The sequence below is a fragment of the Podarcis raffonei genome, chromosome 3 (assembly GCF_027172205.1).
Source record: "Podarcis raffonei isolate rPodRaf1 chromosome 3, rPodRaf1.pri, whole genome shotgun sequence".
NCBI classification, from domain to species: Eukaryota; Metazoa; Chordata; class Lepidosauria; order Squamata; family Lacertidae; genus Podarcis; species Podarcis raffonei.
In genome coordinates this window covers 42,409,974-42,434,341 of record NC_070604.1, presented here as the reverse complement: position 1 = coordinate 42,434,341, position 24,368 = coordinate 42,409,974, and the positions used below count along the sequence as shown (strand labels likewise).

The 24,368-nt window shown below is 37.2% G+C and overlaps 1 protein-coding gene across 2 annotated transcripts in view; it reads right to left on the bottom strand.

The window, feature by feature from the left end:
* Positions 1 to 1,199: 1,199 nt before the first annotated feature.
* BCKDHB (branched chain keto acid dehydrogenase E1 subunit beta) overlaps positions 1,200 to 24,368 on the bottom strand; it is a 38,438-nt gene continuing 15,269 nt past the window's right edge. Inside the window, exons 9-11 of one of the 2 annotated variants that reach the window (XM_053381346.1) lie at positions 21,989 to 22,075; positions 4,953 to 5,101; positions 1,200 to 2,815 (exon numbers count right to left, since the gene is read on the bottom strand). In XM_053381346.1, coding sequence (XP_053237321.1) covers positions 4,961 to 5,101; positions 21,989 to 22,075 — 228 coding nt within the window. In that variant the 3' untranslated portion in view covers positions 1,200 to 2,815; positions 4,953 to 4,960. Of the gene's footprint in view, positions 2,816 to 4,952; positions 5,102 to 17,467; positions 18,031 to 21,988; positions 22,076 to 24,368 lie in introns of those variants that run through there. The other variant, XM_053381347.1, reaches the window with a different exon arrangement.

The following is a 24,368-nucleotide window of genomic DNA, read 5'->3' as shown; positions in this document are numbered from 1 at the left end:
AGGACAAAACCAGTTGCTTGGATCCTGGCCTTAAGTTTCATTTATCTTTTACTTTTTTGCTTTAAATATCTGATTCCTCCCTCCCTAATTCAGCAGTATTTAAAAAAATCCCCTTCAGTTTCAAATGCCAGACAGCATGAAGAACTGCTATTTAAAAAGAAAAGGACTAACCCTAAACCTTAGGCTCACGAAAAGTTAAACTGGTCTTTGGAGCCATGCCATGACTTATAGAAATCATATGGAAACTACAGTGGAGGCAGAGATTTACTCAAAATATCTGTTTGTAGCCAAGGCTTTAAGCGACAAAGCCAATAACCTGCCTGTAAGGGAAGAACTTGCACATTCACTAAATGCCAAGAAATTTATTTTGCAATGGAGTATTTCTGACTTTTTTTCTTTGATATGCAGCTTTCGAGTTGCAGACTTGATAAGCTATAAGGAACATGAATGTATATGCGTTAGCCTTTTCGTTCTTTCTCCTTAAACATTTGTTTCGTAAAATCTGTTTGTACAAATTGTGATGGATTTGTAAACAATATTTTTTCTATTAAAAAACCACACCTGCCAATACACAGAATGAGTTTTGCACGCTTGTGGTACTTGACTGTGGTAAAAAGAGAGGCAGTACTTTTAACAGGTTTTCTTTTTAAAAGAACATGAATTTTAGATGTCTTTCGTAGCATCCCACAGCTAGCTTTCATGGAGCGATGAAATCATACAGAGACATCCAGTTGTCTTTTTAAACATGAGCACTTCAGCTTGTTAGAGGATGTACTCACATATTAATGTTATTCACAAGGCTATTGGGTATTTTAAAGCTTCCATCAAGCAATGGAACGTCTTCTCATTAGCCTTTCCTAAAGATATATAAAGGCAGAATGGGAGAAGTATTTGCTCATTTTGAACTTATTATTACTTTATGAACAACTTTGTTCAGACCCTTACAAAAGCAAAAAGCAACAGATGTCTCAAGAAATTGCATTTCTATCAATAACTAAATTTGATTAGGGAAGCAGGCATAGCCAAACCAATTCTAATTTCAGAATAAATATATGCATTCGTACAGTTGCATACTTCTTTCTATGCTGGCCTGCATTCAGGAATTAGAATAGATTATTACTTGCACCAAACTATGTTTTTATCTTTCAAACTGTAGGCCTGTACTACAATTTGTAAATGAAAAAGCACAAACTAGCACAAACAATCTTACATTTTATTTAAAAGCTAATGTTTAAACAGAGTTAACATAAACATTCCTTATGTTAACTTACATAAAAATGTTACCTTTCAAAATGCTTAGAGGTCCAGGGTATCATATGCCCGATACTAATGAAAATACATTTCATTTGTGACTTTTTAACTGAGGATTTCATTGTCATGTGCTGCATTTTGGCAAAAAGCATGTACACTTTTCACATTTACAAGTATCTGTTTTTGTATGGTAAACACTTTTAAAGGCATTTATCCACAAATACAGGTTGAATAGGTGCACACTGCCATCTAGACAAGGCTGTGAGAGCAGCACAGAAACTGAAGAATTCCAACCATCCATGTTATGAATCTATACCTGTTTTAAATGTATTAAAAATGTAAAAGGTTATCTTGGTCTACACAATGTGTTAGTAAGTAAATGCAATGCTTTGGGGTGCTGAGATAAACCCATTTAGAAAAATGCACATTTTTCTCTAATGATACAGTTATTATATTCAAGGTTAACATTTTTGCTTTGCATTCAAAATCATAATGCAATATCTAACTTTCATACTCAAGTGTAGACCCACTGAAATCAAGGACTCAAGTAACTTAAGCTCACTCATTTCAATGAGTATAACTTCTGAGTATAACTTAGATACTACCCAGAAATACCTAATGAGTCTCAGACTCACAGGAGTGTTTCTGTGAAATTACTGGCATTAATTATATATTTTCATAACTCCATGGCAGCAGATGCTTCTTCATCAGTTGTGCCAACCCACATTTTTTAACAAAAGCCTTGAGCAAGCAAACTGATTTGAGAATTATGTTTGTTTTTAATTTTGGATCAAAGAGTAGCTTTTGATTCTAACTTTAGGACACTTGGCTTTTTCAAAGAACTGACAGTTTATGCCACTGATACAATGAGATCTAAAAATAAATAAAAGAAAATGTCCAAGTGTAAAACCACTGCCAGTTTTAGTTGAAACACAAGTAAGTCTGTTGTGAAATCAAAGTAAAAAGATCTATAGTAAGGCACACAAAAAAGCATACCAAATGCTTTCTGATTAGTGGGCTGCATCTAATGATGTGTGGGCAATGGTCCGCTATGAGAATCCCACTTCCTCTCATCTTCCTGCAAATCTGCGCCAAAGGACCCCCAACCCTCTGGAGATTTTGAGGGTGCACAAGGAGCTAAAGGGGAAAGGAGGAGTAAATTCTGTTGCACAAACAGAAGTCTTTTGTGCTAGTGGAACAGCAATGTTGGATACAACCCTCTATCTTCATTGTGTGGAACCCAATACATCATTTACAGGGTAAAACATTTTAGAAGTTTTGTCACATTCAGAATGGGGAGCGGGGAAAGAGAATCACAGCCAATGTTTCACGGCAATCACCTGCCCATTCTTGAATGCACAGCTGGCAGAAATGTTGAGCTTTTGATGAATAGCCAAGATGAGTATCCAAATCAATGCATTTGAGAAAATAATCTCACTTAGTTCTCCTCTACAATTTTTGAAAGATCTCAATTTTATGTTAATAGTTCCACCAACAGCAACTGCTTTTTCTTCTTGTTCTTCTCACCTTTGTAGAAGCAGAGAATGTCTAACAGAGGTTGTTTCTGGGGGGGAAAAGAGAACGTATTACAACAAGTAGAAAATGTTTATGCAGAATTTCAATATGCACACTTTTAGGCACTGAAGGTTACAATCCTATGCACTTTTTAGAGATTCATGGATGATAAAGCTATCAATGGCTACTAGTTAATATGTCTGATCCAGCAGAACAGCAACAAGCAGGAATAAGGAGATGGAGAATGCTGTTGTGCTCATATCCTACTCATAGCTTTCCTATGGGCATCTGGATCGTCAGTGGACTAGATGGGACTTTGGTCTGATCCTGCAAAACTCTTCTTATGTTCTTGCATTTCATGCATTTCCTTTCATCATTCCATTTGGAATGCTCCATTTGTTGAAATATACTCTAATTCCATTTAGACTTTAAAGAAATACATTAAAAAGACCTCTTTCGGAAAGCATGTATGCGCTTTGGCAGTCAGTCCTTTCTGTTACTTTCATCCCTCTTTTACTTCTCTCTCTCTCACACACACACTAATATTGCAATTTTTACTGAATTGTAAGCTTCTTGTCAGATAAATTTAAAATAATAATTTTGTACATTTTTAATAATAATTTTGTACTAGGCTTGCATGGCCCATTATTAATTGCTACTACTACGGAACACAGCATGCATGTGGAAATGGCATAAACATTACCCTAGTCTTATAATTCGGTTGCCTTGATTGTAATACCATGTTTAATGATATTTTTTTCTGGCAAGACATAACATCATCACATAACCTCACTTTAGTGTCCTGTTACGCTTGCAAAGGGAAATACTGCGGTTAGAATGCAAATAAAGCACATGATCTAGAAATGTTTGCTTCTATTTACACAGGCAACCTTCATGTATGAAATTTCATGTCTGAAGTGGCCCTGAAGTCTCATATATCCAGTAATTGGTCATTTTACTCAATTTGGATATAGAAAAGACAAAGAAAGAGTAATTATTAGTAGCCTCCCACAAGTACTTCCAAAACATTATAAACCCCTTTTTATTTGCACTGGCACTTGGAATGAAAGAAAAAGCTTTTAATGGGAATTGGGGAGGCGGAGAAGTTGCCAGTTTGGTCTGCATATTTTTAAACTTACTTCCCACTCCCCAAAGCTCTAGCAGCAGTAAAGGTCAAACAAATAGGTAATTAAGATAAAAATCACAGCACCAATTAACTAAATAGGAATGTATTATATCAGGCAGTTAGGTACTTAGTACTAACTGAAATGTTAAAGATATCAATCAGATTTTGCAAGTATACAAAACTGTGGCTTAGATCCTAACCAGCCCTCTATGAATGGGACAGGCTCCTTCCCTTTGCAGAGAGAACCAAGATCCAGCAGAGGCTCCCACAGGAGTGAGAGAGCAGGGCAAGATTTTCATTAATTTAACCTTCCCACTGCAGTGCTCTGTGCTCTCTCTTATGCCACTTCATAGAGCCCCACAACCCTTCAAATGTATTGCTCTGATTTCCTTTGGAATACATCAATGAGGCTGAAGGGGGGGTATCTTGTCATCCAGAACCTCCATATACACCACCCAGGCTTGTGCCCTAGGGAGGTTATTTGGGTGCTGCTAATGCAGAGGTTTGTCTTCACCCCAGAAGTCGTCACCTCCATGATCTCTTGAGACAGACTGATACCAACAACCTTAAAAAATAGCTCTAAAGTGAGCAGTCAGACCATGAAAACTGTAGGGCAGTCTGGCTTGCAGTGCTTGTTTTAGTTTTCTCTCTGTGCAGATCCAAACAACCACTTAGTCTTACATCAGGAAAACTACCAAAAAAAAGGTTATTTTTGAAAATAAATTGTTTCTATCCACATCTTATAGCGAAATACGTGTTTTAAGCATCAATGAATGGTTGTCTAATCCCTTGCCAAACTGTAGCAACCCTAAACAAGTAAAAATATCTGCTACCGTGCCACTCAGATTTATATGGTGACTTTGCTCAACGGTAGCACAATCATATATATGTTTAATAAGAATTCATCCTGCAGAATTCAATTATATTTGCTCCCTAGAACACATGTTTGGGATTGCAGGCAAGGGCTTATGTAGTTTTTTAAAAAATCTTAGAATTTTATCTGAACATTTTAAAACTAATTCCAAACTATCTAAATATATCTTCTCCACCCCCCACTTACCTGCATGATCAATAATTAATCATTTTCCGAACTGCATCATAGCATTTCCATTTGTCTGGGATATAGAATGGCTCAAATATGTGAGGAAATGGAGTGTCATAACCACACACTCTTGAAATAGGCGCTTCTAGGTTCAAGAAACATTCCTCCTGTTAATGAAAAGATAGAAGAAAGTGAATAATGCCAATAGCTTTAAAGGATATTCTTGACATTTTAACACTCATTAAACTATGCTTGGATGAGAGTCTTGGAATTTAAAGAACACAATTAAGGGTCGTCCTGATCCTCTAGGAATTCCATTATCCCAAGGTGACAGCTTAGGTGACAGGTCACAAGCCAGTAATGTTCTGGAGAAGGCAGGTTCAGGACCCTGGACAGTTCTGAAAGTACTAGCCCAGAGTTTTTGGCAAGAGTTCAGGACTATGACTCCTGATCTTGCACTAAGAAAAGAGGCAAGTTAACTCAGTACCAGTACCAGCATGAAGAAACTGCAAGACTTTTATAGCCAGGCCATGAGAGTCCTTCTCAAAGCTCAACTCCCCTCAAGGATTCATGTTACTGAAAAAGACTCATGTGATTTCCCCCTGCACACATGGCTGGATCATTTAAATGTTTCCCAGATACACAACAACTTCTCAGTGATTAACAGGTGTGAAAATGTCTAAGGGACACTCAGGTATATAGCAGTCTAAAAACCAGCTATTATCAGTCAATGGAAAAGATTTGACCTTCCCACTTTCTCCTTTCACTTCCCATTTATGTACCAGAAGAGCAGAATAATCTCTGTGCCTTGAAAAATAGTAGAAAGCAAGACATCGTTTTCGTCAACCCCACTGGCAATACTTGTTTGCATCTCCCAGCTGTCACTACTGAATATCAGCTATGTTTTAAAACTCTCAAGTTAAAAAGGAATATTTGGTTTTTTAAATCCAAAAGGAAACAAGGGCAAGGCAAGGAAGAAGTCTCTTGCCCAAAATAAATTTACTGTCTCAGTGATGTCTTAAACTTCAATGTTCTGTTCAGGGAAGAACCAATAGGACACAAACAAAAGAAAGAAAAAGTTTAAAAAAGAAATGAAAATGTTAGGTTTTATAGGTCAACACCAGCACTTTGAATCTAATAGTTAAAAAAAACTTATCAAAATTCATCAGTTACCATTGACATGTTTAGTATTAGCTTTAAATGTGTCAGCTATTCAAACCCATGCTGCTCCCATTATCTAAGAAACCGTAAGTCCTCAAGATTTTATGCAGGAATGAACAAAATAGGTAAAAAAAATAATACATTACATTATTTAAGTAAATAATTCAAATACATGAATAAACTAAACTGCTAGCTGAGCTTTCTTCCTGGCCAATAAGCTTTCCATTTTCCACTTACAAGAAGATTTTCACACATAAATGCTTTCAAAAAAAGCAATTGCCATATGCATTCTGAGGTGGAAGAGTCCCATGAGATGACCATGTTACTAAGTGAACATTTGAATGAGCTGGGTTTGGGGATACAGTTGATTACAATTAAGTAGCATAATGCACAACAAGCATATTAAAGTAGCATAATGCACAACAAGCATATTAAAGAAGAAAAATGGCAAATGAAAACCAAACTCACAAAGATCTCTGCTTTGTATCTTTTCTTTAGCACAGCGTATCTAAATCCCAAACCATTAAACTCCTAACACCAAATGTGCCCTTTTTCATTGCTATAGCACCAGGGCCAGTTCTAGAGTTGAGGAGGGCATTCCTATGATAACGTCCCTCAGGCAGACTTCTCTGGCAGTAGCAACTGTGAAGCTGGAAGCCATGACTTAAAATTTTCCATGCTGTACTGTAGGTGCCTGCTGTGAGGGGCACAAGCATGCATCCACACCAGTAGACGTAGCTAAGGTGCTAGGGCCTCTCTTGTCCGGTATGCTCTTGGGGGTTGTTTACACAAAAGATTTATTCTATCAGCACATCACTTAAAGCATGGGTAGGCAAACTAAGGCCCAGGGGCCAGATCCGGCCCAATCGCCTTCTAAATCCGGCTTGCGGACAGTACAGGAATCAGCATGTTTTTACATGAGTAGAATGCGTCCTTTTATTTAAAATGCATCTCTGGGATATTTGTGGGGCATAGGAATTCGTTCATTTATTTATTTTTTCAAAATATAGTCCAGCCCCACACAAGGTCTGACGGACAGTGGCCTGGCCCCCTGCTGAAAACGTTTGCTGACCCCTGAACCCCTGACTTAAAGTAATACTGGGGAAATGGAAGTACCATGGTACATGGGTTTGTAAACTGCACCATTTCTTTGGTGTGGGTTGCACCATATACTCCGATCCCTTTGAGGGTCAGCACAATTGACTTGTAAGGATCAGCGCATCATATTTCCAACCTTCATGTGAAACATGGCCTTACGATAAATCACACAAGGTGAGCACTTCCTTTGAACTTTATACAGAAGAGATCTTTCCTTTTCCTTTTCCTTTTCCTCTTCCTTTTCCCCTTCCTTCCTTCCTTCCTTCTTCTCTTTCTTTCTTTCTTTCTTTCTTGCATTTCCACGTTAGGGTTTTTCTTAATCTATTTAAGTTATTGCCATCCCTGCTTAGCATTAATCCAACCACTCTACAGATGACTTCTGGGTTACATTTTTCCTAGATATTTTTACCAACACTTTTTTTCCTATAAAAAAAGAGCTTCTAACATTATGTACTGTGTTCTAGATTTTCTTTAACTAATTACTTTCACCCTTCAGGCAATAAATCTATTCAATAAGGGGTTTTGGATGAGAGTGGAAATGCTTATTTTAGCTTTTCATTTTCTTGTACTGTGAAATCCTCAATGTGAAACCCTTGGTAAAGCCGCAGTTCTGCTGACAAAGTGAAATGAAATTAGAAAGAAAATTGCTACTTGTAATTTTAAATGTTATGATGAAAACAGAATGTATTAAAATCTGAAGTATTAATATTTGCTGATAGAATGCAGCACCACCATATGTTAACACTCTGAGTCAGTTCTTTCCAATATAACTTGGGATCCAATGCTTCACGATTTGTTCTGCTAATGATGTTTTTAAATTGAGACTCCACACTAACAATGACAGATGGATCACTGATGAAGATTAGTAGCTAATAGCACAATCCCAACCATGTCTACATAGTATCAAGTCCCAGTGAATTAATGGGGTTATCCATTAATTAAGTGGGATTAAGGATTGCTATCTAAGAAATTGAGCTGTGATCCAGAAAATCCCAAAGATCCAGGAATTATTGCTTCTACCATAAGATCACTGGGTAGTCTCATGCAACTTACCATCACTTAGGCAACCTCAAGCGACATGTTATTATTAACTGCAACAAAGCTGGTTGCTGCAAATGCAAACGCAGCAGCACTCCCTCCCTCCCTCCTACATCCTATCCTCCTACGTCCTATAACACATATCTTCCTGTTCCCATTTCCTCAATAATTTAGAACACCTGCATGTCAGACTACTGCTGTTGAAACACAGGAGTTTGGGAGGACAGGTACATTATTTAAATTAATTTTGGGATGCATTTTAATTGATTGTTTGCTTTTATGCATATTGTATTATTTATATGATGTTAGCCACTCTGAGCCCAACTCCGGCCGGGCAGGGCAGGGCAGGGTACAAATAAAAATTTATTATTATTATAATTTATCATGGAAGGAAAAGACTTCCACTGTATTAGCTGATGTGGTATGATTTGCGAGTGCCACTCAGCCACCTGTTTTAAATACGCAAAAGAAAAAAGGCAGTGCTGTTTTTCTAGAAAAAGAGGTGCCACAACTCACTAAAAACGCCTGCCTTTTCCTCGTATAATGGCAATGGCGCCCACCTGAGAGATGCCAGAATTGAGTTCTGATGAGTTGCAGCTGAAAAAAAATCCCCAAGAAAAAGTATCCCAAACTATCAACTTCCCATGCTCTGTGTGTGTAGATAATCTATTCAATATGAAAAATCTTAGGATGAAGAGATCATATTTAATCCTGACAGTTTACAAACATGTTATAAGAGAACAACCAATTTAATACCACCCTACAGACAGTGGCATAAAGATTTTATCTATGTTGAAATGCATTTTAAAACCAAGTGTGTTTGTAGCGAGATCTATCTTTTTACACAAGCAGACTTATGACATTCAGACACACACATTTCTTAAATGAAATCTGATACTAGCCTTTTTTAAACAATACACCATTCAGTGCTAGCCACCCCAGGGGCCTTCCAGGAATTAATTGCAGAAACTTGGGCCTGTAGATAGCTCCTTTGTGTGACAATACTGAACAGTAAAAGTTGGGCTGTGTTTGGATGAGTGGCCAATCTTCAAATACTTTAGGATTCATACATTTCAGCTTTCCAATAAAAGCATGGAACTTTCAAATTATTTTCTTTTTTTAAGATCACCATCTGAGTTGTCCTTGGATTCTCATACACACAAGCTGTTTCTTGTATTCCTTTTGGATTGTACTGATGCTATACTTCAGCTGTCCTGCTGCAATAAATTATAAAATTTCTGACTTGAATTAAGGTGATTATTTAAAGTAAAACTAAAAGTTCAAAAAGATTAACTTTCAGGTACATCTGAATGCCTGCAGTAACATTTTAAAACAGATCTCACTGAAGTTACTTGTACGCATTTCTTTGATCTATTGTTTAACTTTTCTTTACATTTGTGTAAGATGCACTGCATATAATGAAGGATATGTTTCTGAAAGCTTGCATCTTTATATATTTCATACCAAATTGTATTTATTTATAAAATATAGCTGTACTTTTAAATGATATGGCAAGTAGAAATGGAAAAAACGAAGCTACTTTGGGAGTTATTTAAATCTGTCTTTGTTTTTCTTTGTTTTAATTATTATTTTTCCTGGGGAATCCTGTATTCTTACTATAAGCATTTATTCATGAAAAACAGATTTTTGTTCCTATTATTAGCTTCAATGCTTCATCAAATTTTCAATCTCTGAAAACAAGAGCTTCTAATGTCAATGTCAATGTCATGATTGTTTATCAAGTTACTTTCCATCCAAACACATCTGTTCTACAATGCAGGAAAATATAATTGTTAAGCTTTGATCATTTATTATTATTTTTTAGTTTCAGATATAGAAGAAAATTATTGTTAAGAAAATAAGTGATCACTCTATCAACTCAGTAGGTGCTATTTATACCAATAGTATATATGTTACATGGGATTTGATTTCAAGATGTCTAACACGTTACACATGATTATTTAAAATGTAAAAGCTTTTAAATTCTAAAAGAAATTGTGGTATGATTTTATAGTATTAACTTGAACATGTGAAAATAGTTAGCTACGTGCACAATAAATTAAGTTTTGCATATCCCACCAAATGAAATGCCGATGTACCCTTAGCTATTATACTATTTTAGAAGAATGCAGTGAACAGGAACCTCTAGCAATGAGGAAAACCTGTTAGCGCTGAGTTGCAGTTTTGTTCAGAGCTGAAATCTGGGTTCTCTTTTTCTTTAATTTACGACAAAAAATAAAATCCCAGGCTGGAATCTGCTGCCCCGTTATATACATTTCATTACAGTTAAAATCAATCTGACTAAACACATGGAGGTGAACATCTGAATTCAGTCTCAAATAGCCGACTTCTGGAGCAAAATGCTTTTTGAAACGCTTAAACAAAGCTTTAGGTACAGTTTCCAAACCTTTGGAAATTAAGTGGATATTTAGGTCAAAAGCAAATACATTGGCAAGTACAGTCAGTTCCTGACAGCTTCTAAGTGATCTGAACCTTTTGCTCAAATATTTTAAAGATATGCAGCAACATATGCATTTATTTAGTTTTGAACACTTTTCTACAGGAAGGATGCAATCACTGCAGATGTTTCAGAAAGCAACAAGAGGAAGGAAGACTGAACTCGCTAACAGAAAACGTTTTATTGGGGAGGAAATCGATAGTGAAATTATTCAAATTGTTATACAACTATAAATTGTTGTTCTATTGGCACCCACAATCCTAAATTTATGACAGCGCAGTAAATCAATAAGCAATGTCATATTAATGTGGCATGATCTAGATCAAAGTGGCCTACTTAGGAGCTAAACATTTCAGAGCCAAAACCCTGTCATATATAAGACCTAGAAATTCCTGTCCGCCAAAAGGTTTCAGTATGAAACAAAGTACAAAAATAACACTTGCGCAGCTGAAACATCTCTTTAAAACGTACCTGAATATTAGCACAGAGGTGATCGTAAAAAAATGTTTACTTAACTTGATTTATATTGCCTCTAATAAGTTTTCTATACTAAGCACACAGAACATTCTTTTCTGCTTCACTGAACTTGTTTAATATTACCCTAAAGTATATATCTCAGTTTGAGTGGTGCTAGAGCCCTGTATTGGCAGACCTGAGCATTAACATAACATGTTTAGGACTGACCAAGACCTGACAGGTTGGATTCAGACTTAGTCATGCTGAGATGAGAGCACAGTGAATCTAACTCAATGTTCTGATTTTCAAAAGGCTTTACAATTCTGAACTGTGATCAACTCTTCATGCACAATCCATGTTGAAGTGAAGAGGATGTGAAACAGCATTAGAAAATCAATTAAAACAATTCCTTAACACTGTGCGCAGAGAAACTGACACAAGGATGCGATCATCTAATATTCACTACTAGATTGAAACTGATTGCAAGTAATGTAGGAAGTACTTAAAAACTAACAGTTGAAGAATACATTTTAAGGAAGATTCAAAGTGCTGCAAAAAGCAAACAAATCTAATTAAATCAACTAATATTTTTAAAGGAAGGTTGCATACATACTTCAGCAAACTATAAAATTCATCATTCAAGATTAAATAGAAACTGTCAGGCAAAACCACAATCTTGAGGACTAAGGAAAAAACTATTCATGTTAAAACCCTAGCTATGTAAGAATCGTTGCACATGTGTCTTAATTAAACCTTGTTAAAAGCTTGAAATAAACTATGCTAGAAGGTCAGGGGCCTTTATTTGTAAAAGAACAAATTAAGCAGTTTTACTCTTATTGTACATAATATTTACTTTAATCTACTATTCTCACAAACGTAGTTTAATCTCTGTCCCTGTAATGTAGACTCTGACACGATAAATATTTTCATTAAATATTTCCTTTAGCTCACTGCAAGTTAACCTAAATATTGCTACTTTGTCCTTAACACAGGCTATAGGTTTTATACTCCGAAAGTGTAACATGACATAGAGTATCTAAATGCTTAGTATATGCATGCACACAAGCAAAACTGGTGTTGTTTGTCTCAGCCAGTTCAGTTCAACACACAGCACATTTTTAATCTCATAAGTGTATCTAAATATGCAATTATTTAGGAGACATTCAATTCCTAAGAGAAAGATGTGTATACAAACAAAAAGCAGCAGGGAATAGTTAATTAATTAAGGTGCCTATTGGTGACAAATTTGCTTGATGATAAGTACATCAACAAGCTTCCTGAAGCACCAGGCTAATCAAAATATATCATATTGAGTTTGCTATCTATATGTGGGAATCATGCTACATGGAAATCTCTCGTGTATGAATTTGGCTTAGAATCCTGCAATGCAGCAGGTTGGAATAGATTATTGTTGGGATCCCTTCCAGCTCTGCAGTTCTATGAATCTACAGAGGTTTTTCTTAGTGATTCCCCCTTTATCAAAACGGGGAAATTTATTTAAGTAGCAATGGAGAAATTTGTTCTTAATCTGAACTGACTTCTGACACCTAGAGCAAAGCTGGAAGGTAAGCTTTCAATATTTTTTATTTTATTCTGATCATTAATTTAATTTCCCCACACATTCATTGAAAGTATGTTATCCCACAATCCCCCAGCGTACAGCAAACTAACAATTCAAATAAAATCAGCAGGAATATCATTCCCGAGTCTAATAAATCCAATGAGTTTGACACAGACCTGTTGAACAACAAAACTCATATCAAGTGGATATTTCCACAGTAGAAGGATGCAGAGTTCAATTCCCCCTCCCCATTGCAGCCCCTCTCACCACCTCTCATGCAGATCTAGAGGTTCCCCAACTCTATAAAAAACATTTTCAGATGCATGATAACTGCATGTTTATAATGTGTTAAGAAGTTATTTGTGCATTTTTAAACACTTTGTATGTAATCTCTCACCTTCCATCATATACACACCTTTGTAAAAACTGCACATTCTACAATTTTCCTTTTTCAATAGACCTAGCTCACATAAATTAGATTTAAGAACGTTTATCATAATTTTCTTCAGTCTATGAAAAAACTCTTTTATCTGCTATAATGTCCTAGGAAATAATACCGTAGCTGAGAAATTTATCTTGTGCTGTTTTAGACCAACATCACAGCACTGTATCATTTCAGGTGTACAAACTGAAGTATACAGGTCCAGATTTATCTTTCAATTTCCTCGCTGCATTCTAAATAAGTTTAGAATTGTTTATAGTTGAAAACAGAAGTCTGAAATACTTTTCTTTTCCCATGATAAACTAGCCTCTCTGCATTCATTTGCCAGGAATTCCAAGTGTATAGCACCTGGACAAATGCAGCCTGTCAAACCTTAATCAATGCTAATTTTATTACCACTGAAATTACCATTGCTGCTCAAACTTTCTCCTCTTCAAGTACAAAAAGCTAATCAAAAGCTGTAATTAGTTTAAGTACCCATAAAACTACTCACAGAATTATGCATTGCTATATAAAGTAAATAAACCATTAGGTAGCAGGTATTACCAGCAGCAGATATGATTATTTCACAATTCACTTATCATTGTGGTTGTTGACCAAGTTGTATGAGGAGGTAAGGACATGGTTTCTAAAAACAAAACTGCAGCCTAATGATGAAGACGTATTTGCTATTTGATATTGACAGAAGCATCTCAGAAACACTTTATCAGAACACTTGAACAAAGCATTGATCTGGTTCACACACCACGCTAAGCCAACCCACGCTAAGCCAACCCCTGGCTTAGTACAAACAAGCAAACATGCAAACTCTCAAATAAGTCAAAACAAAAAAAAAATTCCTTCCAGTAGCACCTTAAAGACCAACTAAGTTAGTTCTTGGTATGAGCTTTCGTGTGCATGCACACTTCTTCAGATACACTGAAGTGTATCTGAAGAAGTGTATCTGAAGAAGTGTGCATGCACACGAAAGCTCATACCAAGAACTAACTTAGTTGGTCTTTAAGGTGCTACTGGAAGGAAAAAAAAATTTTGTTTTGACTATGGCAGACCAACACGGCTACCTTTCTGTATCTCAAATAAGTGTTTATGATCACGATGTCTCCCCTTGCCAGCTTGTGGTTACAACTCATGGTTTGCTAGGAGAGAGTTAAACCACAGCCCTAGTTTAGATGGCACACTAAGCCAAACCATAGTTTAGCTCAGCACAGCAGAATGACCAGAGGAAGAGCAAAGTAGCTGCGACTTCCTTTCTGGAAAGCTGTATGTTTCCTCGTTCGCACTAAGCTAGTGGTGCAAACCAGGCTACTGCTTCAGTCACTTGACCTCTGACCTCAAAGAACCTGTATTGCTTGTCCACACTGGATGAGGATGCCTCGTCTCTCTGAGAATATTCAATAATATTAAACCAGTTCATGGAATCCACTGAGGTGAACTTGCAAAAAACAGCCAAGTTTAAATCTGTGTTACCGGCAGTGCTTGTGTGTCACTTTAAACCATGGTTAAGTTTAACTTTGGTTTAATGGTGAACACAAAGTGAATGGTGAACAGAGCGATAGTTGTGGCCACTTCATTCGTCCCCGATTCCTGAAGCTGCCACACTGTCATAGATTTGGACTTAATGCTAAGCCAGTCTGGCTTCATGGCTTGTTTTCCCCAAATAAATCATGAGCTATAGCTGTAAGGTTTGGCCTTTGTTTAAAGGAAAAGGTAAAGGTACCCCTGCCCGTACGGGCCAGTCGTGTCCAACTCTAGGGTTGTGCGCCCATCTCACTTAAGAGGCCGGGGGCCAGCGCTGTCCGGAGACACTTCCGGGTCACGTGGCCAGCGTGACAAGCTGCATCTGGCGAGCCAGCGCAGCACACGGAAACGCCGTTTACCTTCCCGCTAGTAAGCAGTCCCTATTTATCTACTTGCACCCGGGAGTGCTTTCGAACTGCTAGGTTGGCAGGCGCTGGGACCAAGCAATGGGAGTGCACCCCGCCGTGGGGATTCGAACCGCCGACCTGACGATCGGCAAGTCCTAGGTGCTGAGGTTTTACCCACAGCGCCACCTGCGTCTTTGCTTACCACCCAACAAATCATGAGCCTAGGTTTGGATATAACACTAAGCCTAGGTCCCAAACTGCCCAGTAGGGGAGAAACAATGCAACTGTGATTATCACCTGACGCATGCCGCAAATTCACTGTTAAACTTAAACATTAAGCTTAACTATGGTTAGTGACATGCAAACCAGACCATTGGTTGATGGTGCTACTATTGTTGTAATGCAGGGGTAGTCAATGTGGTGTTCTTCAGCTGTTGTTGGACTACAACTCCTATAAGCCTGAGGCAATATGATCAATGGTCAGGGACTATGGGAGCTGCAGTCTAGCAACAACTCTAGAGTTCATATAGGCTAACCCTGCTATAATGTGTTATTACATAGTATCACTTTAAAAAAATGGAATAGCTCCTATTAATGTCTTCAGAGTTAACTAAAGCTTCCTAATAATTCAGTGTTATGTTTTGCATGTGGTACAGTCTATGTTTCCAGGTACTTACAAATTTTGTGTGTGTGTGTGTGTGTGTGTGTGTGTGGATTGATGCTCTAGGTGATTAATTGAAGAGAAAGATCATTATTCACATTTGGTCATTCCCCCTTGTGAGCAAATGAAATAAATCTTTGTCAATGAAATGCATCTTTTCTGTGAACTGCAAATTACTGAAATTATACCAAGCAACACTTCCACATTCTAGGATGCCCTTACATAGTTATAAAAATTAATAAAAGCATTAACTACTTTCATATTGTGCAAGTGTGTGTTTGAAACATTAAAATTTGGCAACTACTTTGGAATAAAGACTTTCCTGTAAGCCAACCCTTTCTAAAATTAATCCTCCATCAACTTTTATTCTGGTAAGATAAATGCAGTGATTTATTTTCAACCTCACAAAAAAAGACTGCAGTCTATTTCTACATATATGTTTAATGTCCGGAAGGTATACACTTAAATATAGTATTTTTTGGATCTTTTTGCCCTCTAAAGGAACTCTTTGAGAGGAATAGTGAACAGCATTTGCTGTTTTGGTAGAATCTGTCATCAATGAATTTGCCAAAACTGGGAAAGAAGTCCATATAGCATTACTATGCAGCATTTATGTGTAGATAAGAATGCCCTACTCAGAAGCTATCTATGAATGGATTCTCCACAAAACAACTGGCATATTGTAAACTGAGAGCTCTCGTTTTTCTTTATGAGTATATAGTATGAGATGATACCTTTTAAAACTGGCAGATTTAACAGTAACTCCTACAATTTCATATTTAAAGCCATTTCTGTGGGTTTTTATTTACAATGCCAAACAAAATAAAATGCTTTCAAGCCTTAATTTTTGGAACTGGGACATGTTGAATGTGCAAGACTTTAGGCATTTTATTGAACATTTTCACAGCTATGTCCTGTCACATTCAATCTGTATTAAATAAAAGTCATACATGTAACCAGTCAGAAGCCAAGTAAATGATTAAAAAGAACACTAGAACTGAACTACAGATTATTGATGCAATGCACTGTACTTTATGAAATCTTTTCTAACTAAATAGGACGTGAATGTATACTAAAGAATCCATATGTCTCTCTGATCCCAAATTATCATTCAGTTTATAAACTTGTTGAAAATGCTGATGCATCCAAACTTTAATGTATCTTTGGAACAAAAAAGGAAACTACACCAGTTCATAAAACATAAGTTGCATAGTCTGATATGCTTTTTCAATGAAGTCCCTTTTATTGGTTAAATTCTAACAAAATATAATATTGAAAAAATCTTTCTAAGTTTCAGAAAAATTCTACAAAAACTTTCCAAAGGTTCACTTTGTGCATGAGAATCCCTCATTATTTAAGAGTTATCCTGGTCCTTTTCCCATTATGCTTTGAATTAATGGTATTTCAAGCAAGCATGTTATAATTTATCTAGGTTAAATTTAAGTTTAGGTCCGTATTTCCAACCATATTGGTTTGAATTACAAATATATTTTTGCAGCTGCAACTATATACTAAATAACAAGTATAACCCAAAACACATTTTAGGAGAGTGAACATTAACAGTTGAACAGAGGCATGTGCTAAACCCACTAAAGGAAAGAAACTCATTAAAACAAAAGTTCCATATTTATTCCAGTTCTGCTTTGGCAGGCATATATTGAGTTATAAATCACAGTCAGTAAATATAAATGTACTACTATGACAATCATTTTGCCTCAAGCAGATAAATATCTACGGCAAACTGAACATCCCAAAATGGAAATAAATTTTCAGTAAAAATGGCCCACATTTCACAAGTTACACTCTATTGATCTATTCAATAGCCAATAACAATCTGTATCCCAATACTAATGGTAGAAGAGGGGTGGGTGGTTCACATCATTATGCAGACTTTATGCTAACATGGCACACAAAAACCCTCATGTGGCCCCACAAAGACTGTCTTACTCCATGCATAATCAAAACATAGAAAGTAAATCTCAGGAAAGGTAGCTGTCAGAATTTTATTTTTTTTAAATAGATGCATCTTGCCACGCTAACTGTAGTTCGACACAAGGGAATTTTAACAAAATGCTTTTCTTAACGAAACGCCTTTTTGTAGTCATCTGAATCAGAGCCCATGTTATCAATGCTTTCTTTTTATATAGCTCAATTCTTCTTGCTTATCATCATCACCCAGGCCACCCTTTTCACCTTTCTTCCTTTTCTTTTCCATTTGGCTTCTATTCCATTCCGCAGGCCTCTTTTATTGCTTTACAGTTCATTAATTTTGTCCAACAACCCAAGGACACTATCTTATACTGTGATCTATGGAGCTGTGACAATCTTTTAGAAGTTGTGATTATTGCCAGCTGAACTGCAGAAGATTAAAGAGCAAAACAGAAAATTAGCTGTATGGCAAATCCCGAGTATCTGGCCCTGTTTTACAGAATGAGATTTTAGGAAATTTAATGTGTTTCAAGCGGCTCCAGGTCTGCTGAGTAGCAGAGCTCAATCCATTGACTCTGCTGTGGCAGGCCAGCTCCACCGGGCCTCTTTTCCCTCATGTCTCATCTAGAGGCAGTCATTTCATCAGGCACCTCCAGCCTCCGAAGTATGCTAGGATTGGCATACGCCAGGAAAATTCCTAGCATGTCCTGGCCTTTAGGTGTAAAAATGGAATCTGATGAAATTCTGCCAAATTGACAAAATGACAGGGAAAACCTGGGTGTATGGCAATGCACTGGAAAAAGCAGCAGAAACAGCTCAAAAAGCTTAAAATGACTATTTTAGGGAAAGGTTTCCACCAAAAAGCCCAACAATTTTGGGGTCTAAACAAAAAGCTCAACAACTTTTTTTGAAATATGGCAACCCTACAGTATGCAAGAAGCTGGTCAATATACGAGCAGCTGTCTATAATTTGGTGCCTGGGTTTTGAGTTCTATTTTCATCTTCCCTCCTTGTCCCTTTTCCTCTGTATGTTATTTGTTTGTTTGTTTCAATCTAAGCCTGCAGCTAGGGAGGGTCTTGTTCTGATTTCATGTAAGCCGCTCTGGGAGCCTTTTTGGTTGAAGAACTGGGTACAAATGCTCTATATAAACAATGCTAAATAAAAGGAGCTGGGAACCTCTGATGATTAGCAATAACTATCACCTTATCATGCTAGCATAAAACAGATGTCCAACTCTGTGACAGGTAGATACCACCAACAACCACTCTTTTAGAAACACTTTAAGGGTGAGAGGTTATCAAATGCTTTCATAATTTGTTAAAAGCAACATCATGACCAGCAAAGTCTTGATATAAAATATTATGCCCAGGCAACATCCTTCTACCCCCAGTAAACTTTGTGCTACATGAAGTCTTACTGCCAATACACCAGGAAAGATAACCAGGAAAGCAGGAAGTATGTCTCATTACTAATTGCATTCCACTAGTTCAGACATTATTTTTCACCATGTGAGTGTATAAAAGGAAAGACTAGGGCTGTTCACATAGACAAAAAAGACACAATGTGGATTAGCTCTTAGCTTTTGCATTTGAAGCTCTAACAGCTTACGGATGTTTCTGTGATGCAACATACCAGATAATTGTGCAAACAAATTGTTTCCCTGCATCCACTTAGATAAAGCTTTGGATCGGGAAAGCAAACTTTTTAAAAATGTTTATTTCTACTTTTGTTGCAACCTGTGTAGTGACAGAAGGCTCATTATCTAAAAGCCACACTTTCCAGGCAATACCCACATGAATTGACTCTGGTGGGCAAGAAAAGTAAAAGGTAGGCTCAATAGTTTTTCACAAATCATACTATTGGTCCCTGCTGTAAATTCCTGGAGCTCAATTCACTATACACAGAACTTATGGCTCTCAAAATTAAAGATGAGCATCAGTGTGGCAGGTGTAATTCATCTCTGTTCCATTTTCATTTTAACAGAACAAAGTCTATTTAAATAAAACTACATTTATAGTTCCAGGAATAAGTCACCACTAGCAGGCAATCCATACACCATCTTCATTAAACGCTAGGATATGCATTAAAAGATTTTAAATCTTCCTTCAGGATTACATCAATGCAAAAGATAAGTTTGATAACTCAGGCTTCAATCTATACCTACTTTTCTAGGAGCAAGCTCTGCTGAAATCAGCATGACTTAAAGTTAACATGCCCGGGATTACAATGTGACTCTCTCTTTTATTTAAGATCCATGCTGACACCATGCTGTTGTGTGTGTACACTGCCATAAGATGCAAAATTATTAATAGTAATGATTATTATTTAACTTACATATATTAAAAACAGAGGAAAAATTAAAAGGCAGAACTAAAGTATCTCGCCTACTGAGGGAGACATCAGATAAATTAAAAAACAAAGGTCTGGTGCCTAAAAGTAAGAAATGATGATGCCAGGATTGCCTCCCTGGAGAAAGAGTTTCATAAGCAGGGAGCCGCCACTGTAAAGGTATGCTGACATCCTCTGAACCTCCCTCAGAGGAGGCACAGGATGAAGGGCCTTGGATGATGAGCGCAAGTTTTGGGTTGGTTCATGTGGGGAGAGACAGTCTTGAGTTATTAGGATCCTGAACAGCATAGGTCAAAACCAGCACTTTGAATTAAGACTGAAAACCAACTGGTGGCCAGTGCAGTTATGCCAGAATTGGGTTTATATTGTCAGACCACCTTGCACCAGTCAACAATCTGGCCGCTGAATTCAGGACCAGCTGTAGTTTCTGAACAGTCTTCAAAGGCACCCAGCCACATGTGTTAATGCATTGCAGTAATTTAGCCTAGAGTTGCCAGAGTGTAGACAACAGAAGTTAGGCTGTTCCTGTCCAGACAGGGGTGCAAATTATAGAAGGAAGTCTGTGGAATCAAGGACACTTGAGCCTCAAGCGACAGTAACAGATCCAGAAGTACCCCCCAAGTGATGCATGCTAATACTCTTATGGTAACCTGCATATTGTTATTCAGTTTCTTCCACACAGTTAGGATGAATGATATGAAAATAGAATTTTTCTACTGCAATTGGACTCTCTTTATTTAAGTTTTATTACTTCCATGTGCAAAAGTAAAAGCCAACTCCAATCCTGAGATTTTTGGCATTCCTACTATGCGTTTCATCCAGCAAAATATTGATTGGGGGGGTGTTGGATTTTTGCTTTCTTTTCATGATACAGATGTGTCAAACACTTTAAAAAATACATTCACTGTGAAGTGAATATGTGTTAGAAATTAATAATAAAGCTGAATATTTTGTGTGCCTAAACTAACGTTCTCCTACAATATATTTCATAAATCACATGACAGAAAATCTGATTTTACATATGGAACTTATGAAAAATGACAATGACAACAAAGGAAGGGGGAGAAAGGCTTTTATATCCAATTATAAAGCTTTTGCCCACTTTTGCAGTTGTCATTTTTTAATAAAATGCATATATAAAAATTACTGAAAGGGGGGGATGAATAAAGTAATAGAGAGTAGAAATTCAAGGGCATTAAACTCTGTACCAAATGAAAATGGCTATGTAAACAATGGGTTTCCAGTTTATATGAAAAGAATCATGAAACCAATATTTTCAAAACAAGCTGTCATAAATTGCTCTGTTTAAATAATATACTCTATTTTCAAATATGAACAAAATCAGAATTTTTCAGGATAGGCAAGTTTTATCTTGAGTTTTGAAAAGGATAAACTTAAGTAACAACATAATCACCACTGTAAAATAAAATCAGCTGTGAAAAACACAGTGTGTGGCACAGTCTTTCTTCTGCTTTCTGAAACTTCTAAACTTCCCTGTATACCCATAACAAGTCAAGACTCAAGAGAACCCCATTTTCACACATCAGTGCCCATTTCTTCCAAATGTTTAGCTGTACTATACATGACAGTTCTAGAGATTACTAGTCACCACTTAGTTGTAAGTGTACCTATGTTACTGTTTCGCTACAACCACTACAAAATTAATCCTCAAGCAAAATTCCATAAAAATTTGTCTTTGATAAAGACAAAGGAAAACTAGAGGACTCAAGGAGATACATGGGCACTACAGAAGACACAAATGAAGTAAAGCAGAAAACACAAGCCTGAAAGCCAACAAAGAAGCATAGTACTGAGATGCAACCACAACGAGACTGATGGCTTGGAACACTGAGATTTCCCTGTTTGTACAACAATTCTCCCTTCAACCACAAGGCAGCACTCAACTCCCAAAATGATGGAAAATTAACATGCACAAGAGAACTGTAACATCTTAATTATATTTTTGAGTATGTCATTCTTAACACTATAAATATCCTTCTAGAAAATAATCTTCTGGTACTTAAAAACAGATTACCTGAACCGTTGAACTAATTTCTGACGCAAAACCTCCTGTAATAGGGGCTTCATGGCTAATCAGCAACCGTCCAGTCTTTGCCACCGACTGCAAAGATAAAATAATTTAAAACAATGATCTTTCAGATGCATAGTATAAATAGAACATGCAATTTCATGTTTTAATAAGCATACTTGCAGAAATATTCCTAAAAGCTAAATTGTTGCTCTAAAATATCCAAAGTTTATCCAGCAACAGTTAAAATTCTGTAAGAAATGTAACAACAGTAATTGCTACAAGAATTTAATGCAATACAGAGTGAAAAACCCTGCAGATTCATCCATACAATGGATCAGTCTTAATTTTCTATTAACACCAGTAAATCAATGAACAAGTTAAAAGTTCCAAATTACTTTTTTAAAAGACTGCAGTTATCACAGTTACGAGTGTCCAACATTTTACTAGTTCAGAAGCAAATGATCTCTTTGCAGCCAAGAACTGACATTCTTGTTGCCTTATTCGTTCGTGATTAAGGAACATGACAGCAGCAGGTATAGGGCTGGGATTTCCTCAGAAAGCCACAAAAGTTTTCACAGAAACTCCACAGATTTTGCTGGGTTTATCAAACTACCATAAAAGCTGTATCTATTAACTGCATGCTGTGTTCCAGCTCAGTGATAGAATGATAGAATTGTCGAGTTGGAAGGGACCCTGATGTTCATCTTGCGCAGCCCCCTGTGATGCAGGAACCTCAACGAAAGCATCCATGACAGATGGCCATCCAACCTCTGCTTAAAAACCTCCAATGAAGGAGAGTCCACAACCTCCCAAGGGAGACCGTTTCAATGGCAAACATTGGCTTTTACTGTCATTAGACAAAAAGACAGTCAGGAAAACCAAAGGTTCCTGGATTCCTTTCCATTTGCTAAAAGCTACAGAGGAAGCTACAAGATAAATCTACCCTGTATCAAGAATTAGTTGGGGAGGAGGGAATGTATGGCACAGCTATACATAAACTGAAAGGACAGCCTCCAAATACAAAGCACTGACGTGATATCATTAGTTTAAATGCAAGCCAAAATTCTTTAGATGCTGAATACAAAAAGATAACCCTTAACAGTCCTACATTCAAACCCAAGTGATTTCTAGAGAATTGCTTGGCTCTATGAGGGCCATTCATCAAGACAATATGCCCTGCATTAACAGTTCAATCCTATTAATTCAGTGGGGTTTACTGCCTGGAAACTTGGTATAGATTGCAGCATGATATCTAATGTGAGACATACACATTAATTCTGCTGTGCACACATGGCAGAAATCTACTGCTTTCTGGCACTTCCTATCACATATATCAGCCTTCCATCACCCCCAATCATTGGCTATGTTACCTAGATTGATGGGAGTTGTAGTACAATCCAATCCAAATAACTTTATTGTACTAGCCATTGGCCAGGACAAATCTGAATCAAAAATAAATACAAGCAAAAGAGGTGTCGCACCACAAATAAATGTCTCTATTTAGATATTTGCATCTCCCTTACAGTTCACTACTATATTGTCCAGGGTCTTCATTGTGATCTTTTTGGCCGCCAAAGCAAATTTTATGAGTCACTGAAGTGTTTACATCGCCAAGAAGTCATAGGATCTTCTCTGCTGGGAAGAGACATTTTTCCTGTACGGATGGTAAGGTGATAAATCGCCTCCTCAGTCCAATGTATAGTGGGCAATATAGAAAATATTGCAAGACGTCTTCCATCTGCGGTTGCCCACATATACAGAGTCTGTCTTCGAATAGTACCCTGTTATATTGTCCGTTTAGGACAGCGGAGTGTATAGCTTGAAAACGTAGCTCAGGAAAAGTGAATCTAAGCGAGGCTGGCCAGAGATTTGACAGGTAACTGGCTCTAAAATGGACTGTTTTTAGGAGAAACCAAGGAGAGCATTTAGAGCAGGGATGTCTAATTCCTGGCTGATGCTGGTAGATCCCGGGATTGTTATTGTGTACAAAATTATGGGGGGGAAGCTAAAATACTCTGTGCATTCCTTCCCCCAAAAAGCTCAACAACTCTGGGCAATCCACCCACCCCACCCACGCTCCTCCTCCCTCCAATCACAATGGGTAGATCACTGCCAGTTTTTTTATACTGGGAGCAGATCACAATCTCTTCTGAGTTGGAAATGCCTGATTTAGAGGATTTGATCACTTGGCACCAATCCCTTAATTGGCGTTTGTCTGTGGATATAATCTCCTCTAGTTTATGGAAATAATAAGAGTTCAAATAACGTTGCGTGTTAGATTTCCACCACTGACTCTTCTCCAATTCCGCACAGCACAGGGCTGTCAAGCGCTTGCGAGGCATGGAGGACAGTCTTTTCAAGTAATTTAATCTGGTGCAATCTT